The sequence below is a fragment of the Aegilops tauschii genome, chromosome 3, assembly GCF_002575655.3.
Source record: "Aegilops tauschii subsp. strangulata cultivar AL8/78 chromosome 3, Aet v6.0, whole genome shotgun sequence".
NCBI classification, from domain to species: Eukaryota; Viridiplantae; Streptophyta; class Magnoliopsida; order Poales; family Poaceae; genus Aegilops; species Aegilops tauschii.
Window position 1 is genome coordinate 606,957,216 of NC_053037.3, and position 7,416 is coordinate 606,964,631.

Sequence of the window (7,416 nt, forward strand, 5' to 3'; positions counted from 1 at the left end):
GTGAAGCATGGCGACTTTCTGTTTTGATGGCAAGTTTCAGATTTTTTGGTTTCTTTACGGATGGCAACTTTAGTGTAAAAAATGCCAGGGCAGTGTTTCTTCGTGCCACACGTGTGGCACTTATCATTTGGATTATTTTTGGAGACCGTGCCCATATCCAAAACATCGTGTACTCAGCCTGGCCATATGTTAAAATTGTCACTTTGGACGATAGAGAAATTTTGACTAACTACGGATATCTTTTGAATATTTAGTTAATTTCACGACATCATTACACATACATACATAAAAATGTTGGAACATGCAAGGAAGGTCCCACCCCTACCTCCTCGAGTCCTCTTTCTTTCCCTTTGCCGGCTAACTTTCGCTTTCTTTCTCCTCTCTCTTTCCTCCCCTCTCTCTCCTCCCAATCCCCAATCCGTCCGTCTCTAGAGGGCCTTAGGCGAGCACAGGCATCCAGACTAGCAGCTAGGGTTGTTGGTGCAAGCTTTCCTTTCCTCGGATCCCTTGCACATCAAGCCTCGATCCCACCTCACCTCGCGCTTTTTTGACGTCCCCCAAAGCACACACAGACGCAGGGTGCCAGGTTAGTTATTAGTTCCTCTCTCGGTTGGTGGACAGACACTAGCCAGCCAGAGAGAGATCACGAGATCAGGAGAGGCCGCCCAGAGCTAGAGCTAGAAGAAGCAGAAGGAGGAGAAGGGGATGTCCATGGCTCATCAGGCGGCGGCCGGCGGCGGCGACACGAGGCTGACCAAGCTGTTCGTGGGGGGCCTGGCGTGGGAGACGAGCAAGGAGGGCGTGCGCGGCCACTTCGAGCGCTTCGGTGAGATCCTCGAGGCCGTCGTCATCGCCGACAAAGGCACCGGCAGATCCAAGGGCTACGGATTCGTGAGTACCCTACCCCCAAACAATTCTCTCTTCCCCTCATCATCGATCCATCTTCAGCAGTTAATTCTCTTGCTGAATTGAGCTCCGATAATTGATGCTGTGTCTGGATGGATGCTTGGCAGGTTACCTTCCGGGAGGCGGAGGCGGCCATGAGGGCGTGCTTGGATCCGTACCCGGTGATCGACGGCAGGAGGGCCAACTGCAACCTGGCCTGCCTCGGGGTCCAGAGGTCCAAGGCGCCGCAACCACTGCCTTATCTGCAACCATATGCTGGTAATTAATTAGTTTGCTGCTTTGATTCACTTAAAATTTACTGAATTATGCAAATTAGTTAGGGTATAGTTAGTGAGAACTGAGCGCCATGCACGTCTTAGTTTGATTGTTAGTCGTTGACCATGAGCAATAAGCTAGCTAGACGTGCTTGCATGATGCAATTATATACCAGTTACTGTTTGCTCAATTAATTAGTTAGATGATTTTATTAACTTGTAATTTCCTCAACTATACTTATAGTTGATGACCATGAGCAAGAAGCTATGCTTGAGCACGTCGTGGATGCCACACATATATCAGTTACTGTTTGGTGTTTGCTAATCAAGATCTGCCAACTTAATTAATCAAGCATGTCGAATTATAGATGATCAGTGACCAGATGATGCAAAGTTCTTGCCAGACTTAGTATTTTTAGCTAGAGGTGCACATGGTTAAGGATGCACATCATTTTATGCATGCTTAATGCAATTGCTGAAAACTACTGGAGTTACAGATTTGCTGGTACTAATTAAGCTGCGTAAACGCCTAATGGTCTTGCTGATGTTTACACTGTCGAGATTACACTTTAAGAAAGTATGTTTCTTTTGTTTAGAGTGAGTCTTAAGAACAAAATCTGATTTGATTCTTACATCACTCTGGAAACAATCTGCAAGGAGATGCTAATTCTCAATGATTATGAATTTAATACTGGTGTAACTTTTGGCTGTTAAAGTATGTTTAACACTATTCAGAATGGTAATGTGAAAACAATATGTTTTTATTTGTTATGAAATAGTATACTTATAGAATATAATTCTTGTACTAGCATATACTCCCTCCTTTTTTCGAGGGAGAACGTATACTCTGTTCATATAAGATGTTTTGGACATGTCTTGAGTCCACATTGACTACACATATCATTTTAATTATTCAGAATGATAACTGAAAAACCGTATCTGTAGATTTTTGTCGGAAAGTATTTATAGAATAATATAACTTTCTTGATCCTTATTCATATAGTAGTATTCAGTAGACATTAGTAGTCAAATGTACACCTTAATGACAGTGCCAATACCTAAAATATCAATTATTATTTGTGACATAGAGTACAATGACATGCATAGCCGCATATGACTAGTCATAGTGGGAGTAACATAGGTAGTAAGCTGCATACTCATGTGCAATACCAAGTAGGCATATTAGTGACATGACATAGTATTAACTGAGAAAAGATGGTGACTATGTTACCATCACATAGCGCTTCTCAAGAGAAAATGAGTCTATAGGCTAGATATTAACACTATGAAAGTAGTGACATAGACTATTGTCATATGCATGACACTAGTATAAGTTACTCTCTACAAGGACTAGCCTACCAGGGTGTAACGGTCAAAGGATTATGCATGTCGGAGACTTGTCAGCGTCGACTAACCCGATGCTATGGGAGGATTCCGACAGACTAATCAATCAATGATGCCGTAGTACACTAAACATGAAATTTCAGCCTAGGTTAAGGGCCATGGATAATGCAAATTGAGATAGAATTATTCAAGGAACATAGTACATGCACAATACCGTTAGGCCTGCTTGGATGGTCGGTTTGCTCCTAAATACCCCCGTAATAAATACAGACCTCCAACCGTCGTTTTCATTCTAGACGAAAATAACGCAGTGGCTGATAATATACACCTGTAGATTATATCCGGGTGTATAAATTTACATCGAATCCAAGCAGGGCCTTAATAGTAGTATGCATGCGCCCGACAGATTTTCACCGGAGGTGAAAAGGTAGCCCGCGCATGCATGACCTCCAGCTAGACAGCTTTGCTGCAAAGCTGTAAAAGGCAGGCACGGTTCGTTATTCTTGGGAGCTGGTCCTTGCTGCAACATCCACCAACGTAGGAGTAGTAAATGAAGTTCGGTGCGTCTGTCTCTGTCCCGGATGTGCACTTTTTAATCTGCCTCTAAAACTATAAACAATCACTCTGTTGATCTATGCGAGGCACGGTTTGACTATCCTAAGTTGTGTTTGACCAATAATTAGTCTGACAACTCTGAACTTTACTAGTTCTTTATCATGGTAGTAAACCGGTCCTTCACACAGTACCGTGAACAAGGTGCCAAAGAAGGAGAAACTGCATTGCATTGGCGCGTCGATCTGTCTTCAATTGATTCCAGTTATGCACGATCCGTGCAAGTACACAAGGAACTTATTGGCTATTTATTAACTTGTCCATGTCCCTTCTTCGTCCCCGCACGCAGCAGTAGGCCATGTCCATGGTGGAGGCAACATCAACACGAGGGCAATGAAAGCTGCCATTGCTGCTGCTGGTGGTGGTGCCACTGCCAGCTTCGTCGACCATGGCATCCAGCAAGGGATCCCCGCCGCGGCCTACAACATGTACGGGTGAGTGCACTCCATTGGTTCCCTCTCTAGATCTGTACTCTTTCTCTGTGCTTGCTGGGGCAGCTCGAGATTGCTAGCTGGAAAGGGTGTGGTTTTGGTTAAAGGGCGGTTGCATGCTCGTTGATGGTTGGCGGTTGGGGGCCAAGGACTGCACCGTCCATCCATGCTCCATGTGCCCCTGCTTCTCCCTCCAGCTTCCATGTGCCCCCACAGCTCATATATCCATATAGTACTCGCACTCTCTCGCTCCTCTCCAACTCTCTCTCTCTCTCTCTCTCTCTCTCTCTCTCTCTCTCTCTCTCTCTCTCTCTCTCTCTCTCTCTCTCTCGCTCATCCACAAAACATAAAGTGCAACTACCATGCAGACACTTTGGGAGAGAGAGAGATTAGGAGTAGGTTTAATACGAGTTGCAGTGTAAGTAGAGTGAGGGTGGGCACCTAATCATGTACTCCTAGGTATGTGGGAGAGCAACATGCATTGCGGTGTACATGTATTAATGTGCTACAGATGCAGCTATACACATATAACTTCGTTGCGTAATGTTGCATTGCATCATCCACACGTACGTACGCACACGGGTGCGTCCGAATGCAACAGCAGATAAGTTCACTTGCACCACCTAATATTACAGGTAGTATACATAAGATTGTTCACTTTTCAGCTCTCTGAACTATCTGTTTTTTGTGAGGTTCAGCTTTGAACTATCTTTTTTTTGTGAGCTCAGCCTGGCTAGTTCACCTCCTTCTCCCTTCAAAACATCCTAATCTATATCCTATCTAAGTGTATTTTACACTGGTCCAGCTTAACTTTGTGATGTGGAAATGGCTTCTGCGAAATTCCTAAAAAAATGGAAAATTCGCAGATGTAGGATGTTGTGTGAAGTTTATGCATGTTGTTTGTTGTTTATAAATGACAAATTATGACCCATGCAAAAAAAGAAACCTATTACCGTGTTGTTGCACCTATCACAGATACTCTTATTTGTAATATTTATACCTCACTTCATCCAGACTTGTAGTTTTTCAATTAGAATTATATAGGCATCCTCCTTCTAGAATTGGCTAGGCTTAATTTATACCTTACTTCATTCAGACTTATAGTTTTTGTATTGTACTCCCTTCGTCCCGAAATAGGTGTCGCTCAAATAGATGTATCTAGCACTGAAATATGTCTAGATACATTTGTTTGAGCGATAAGTATTTCTGGACGAAGCTAATCGTTGTTGATAGTTTTTTCCTACTCAGTTGGTCAAACTTTACACCATCTGACTTGAGATAAAAAGTTATAAGCCTTCTATTGGACGACGGAGGGAATATATGATATGATAGTTTAGCATGTTAAGTAAGCCAAAGCATATTTTTAGGAGAAAAGTATAGTAACGTTAATCAAGTGAATTACTGTTACAAAAAATAGCATATTTAAGTGATTTTTTTGCATGGATGCAAGGATGGTGGTTTAAGTATAAAATCTTACCTAATTATCTCTTTATGTGTCTTAAATACATTCTCAGAATGTCCGCAGATGTACATCATGTTATAACACAAGAACCCCCAAAAAAAGCAAAAATATGATCAAATGAACAATGATGAAAAATGCAAAATGTTTTTTATATTGTATGTAGAAACCAACTTGCTTTTTGAAGTACAAGCATGCCAAATTTGATCATATATTTAACAAGAAATAATGTTGCAGGTGCAGAAATTTAGTATGATGCACATCAGCTACGGAGTTTTTGAAATTCATAGACCCAAAACTCAAGCGCCCATCCTTCCATCTTACATTCACATTTGCCTTTCCCGAACTATATATACATGACACTGAGAAAAAAAAAGAAAATGATTTCTTTTGAAATATATGCTGAGAAAATATTTGTTTATCTGATTTCTTTCTTCTGAAAATCAATTGCAGGTACTCTCCATATTTCTCGGACTACAGCTATCAGCCACTGGTACGTATCCTATCCGTGAAAAATCAACTGGTTTGCTTGCTTGTTGTGAATTATTGTCCAACATGTCTAATCATGTACATGCATGCCCTTCGCGCCCAAATTTTGCCAGACCTATTATCAGGCGTACGGTGGGCTAGCCGGAGGGGCACAGTACCAGGTCTTCAACGGTGGGGCCACCACAGCGCCGACGGCGGGGCTAGCAATGGCTGATCCAAACGGGCTCTACCCCTATTACCAATATGCACCTGCCGTGAGTGCCGCGGCTGCATACAACATGATGCAGTACCCCCAGATGTACCAGTACGCGGCGGTCGGCGCCCCACCGGAGAGCAGCCCTACCGCGGTGTCCGGCCTCCACCAGTTCATTGGCGCCACCGCGTTTGAGCCTAGTACTGGCGGCCAGGCAGGAGGTGAGACTTTCGCTTAACTAAATTCTTGTTTGATCTAGAGATTCTAGACACATGTCAATGGTGAAAAATCCATAATATTAGTCTGAAAAATATGTTTTCTGATTTTCTCTATGCAGGTATGACACTGGCTCAGCTGACAGCTCCAGCTCTGCCGGCATCTGCACCACAGTATCCCCAGTATCAGTACAGGCTCGTCTCTCCCATGCCCATTGCAACACCAGATCAGAAGAAGCCCTTAGCCTAGAAAACCATGGCTGCCTTAATTAAGTCTGCCTCTTCATGCACCTACATATTTTCTTTCTTCATTTACACATGCATATCCCTGCACTGGGAACTTACTAAGTTGCGGCCAATGACCACTATGGGTTGAGTGGTGCATTTGGCAAGCTAACAGGACTGAAAGTCCAATTTTCCATTTTGTAGTAGTCTGGTCTGGTACCTAATTAACGTCTTGTATCTTTTGAAAAAACAATAATCTAAATGCATGCATGTGTCCTCAGTCAGCACAAGCAGCTAATCTATATGCATATATAGCTCACAAATTAATAGTTAGTCTATCTTTGGTTAAATATTAGTCGTGAAGTTCACATTACTTAGGTGTAGCAAAGTTTTTGGTGCACCTTGCGCTCTTAAGGAAGAGCGGATGGTCAAATAGTTAAGTGGTTGAGTCGCTGCTGATTTTTCATAAGCAGCTTATGTCTCCCAGGGAAAAAAACTTTTTCATGGGGTGTAGCTCCATAGAAATTAAGCTCATGGAGTTTCACAATGAGTTTAGTTAGTCAAGGATATTTTTAAACACGTACATTGGGGTGTCTTTATATTTCTCTATTAATTTGGTCATTAACTTTGGTTCACTTCCTCGTCCCCAACACCATGCATGCATTGCATCCATATATGCATCCTCTTCACCAACTAAGGCAGCCATGGCTAGGCCCAAGCTCGGATGAAAACTTACATACCTGAAACAGTGACAAAATTATATTTACTATTAATTCGCCGCAGATTTTATTATGTAATGACTATTATGAAATGCACATGCATATAGCCTCCATTTCAGAAGCTAATGTGCGTACAAATGCATATCTTTGGGACTTGCAACACATTGGCACTCTCTGAACTCATTTCCCGATCCTTCATTTGCATGTCACATTGCCGGTAGCTTTAGCGTTGGAAACCGTAAAATATGAAACCTCATGCACAAACAGTATTTTTTTGGTTGAGGTCAATGCATAGAAAAAAAACATGGGTACAATTACCTGTTACTCTTCGATTCCTCATAACACTGGGTCGGTCCTCATATTTTCATCACAATTAATATTAATGGGAAGACGTGTTAGAAATTTTTAGAAAAATGTGCACATAATGTTTCATTTGCGTTAAACCCGATTGATATAGATAAATGCGCATTTAGCACTAAGGGCATCTCCAATGCTCAGACGCTTGGTTGGGCGCTAGACAAAAATAAAATTCAAAAATTTGGCTTAGTGTCTGTGTTAGCATCCATGTC

The 7,416-nt window shown here is 42.3% G+C and overlaps 1 protein-coding gene across 2 annotated transcripts; it reads left to right on the plus strand.

The window, feature by feature from the left end:
- The first annotated feature begins 417 nt into the window (after window positions 1-417).
- LOC109783882 (uncharacterized) lies at window positions 418-7,007 on the plus strand. 2 transcript variants are annotated; one of them, XM_020342459.4, is made up of 6 exons: window positions 418-891; window positions 1,014-1,164; window positions 3,406-3,550; window positions 5,460-5,499; window positions 5,609-5,909; window positions 6,026-7,007. In XM_020342459.4, the coding sequence occupies exons 1-6, from the start codon at window positions 706-708 to the stop codon at window positions 6,151-6,153; spliced, it is 951 nt and encodes a 316-aa protein (XP_020198048.1). In that variant the 5' UTR covers window positions 418-705; the 3' UTR covers window positions 6,154-7,007. The 2 variants fall into 2 exon arrangements, with proteins under 2 accessions (XP_020198048.1, XP_020198050.1); XM_020342461.4 differs by having other exon boundaries at window positions 3,409-3,550.
- The last annotated feature ends 409 nt before the right edge of the window (window positions 7,008-7,416 follow it).

Bases quoted from the DNA above. Each gene is read 5' to 3' on its own strand.
- LOC109783882 (XM_020342459.4), top strand. From the start codon at position 706: ATGTCCATGGCTCATCAGGCGGCGGCCGGCGGCGGCGACACGAGGCTG. The intron at 892-1,013 runs GTGAGTACCCTA...GATGCTTGGCAG, and splicing joins GATCCAAGGGCTACGGATTC to GTTACCTTCCGGGAGGCGGA. The intron at 1,165-3,405 runs GTAATTAATTAG...CCCCGCACGCAG, and splicing joins TTATCTGCAACCATATGCTG to CAGTAGGCCATGTCCATGGT.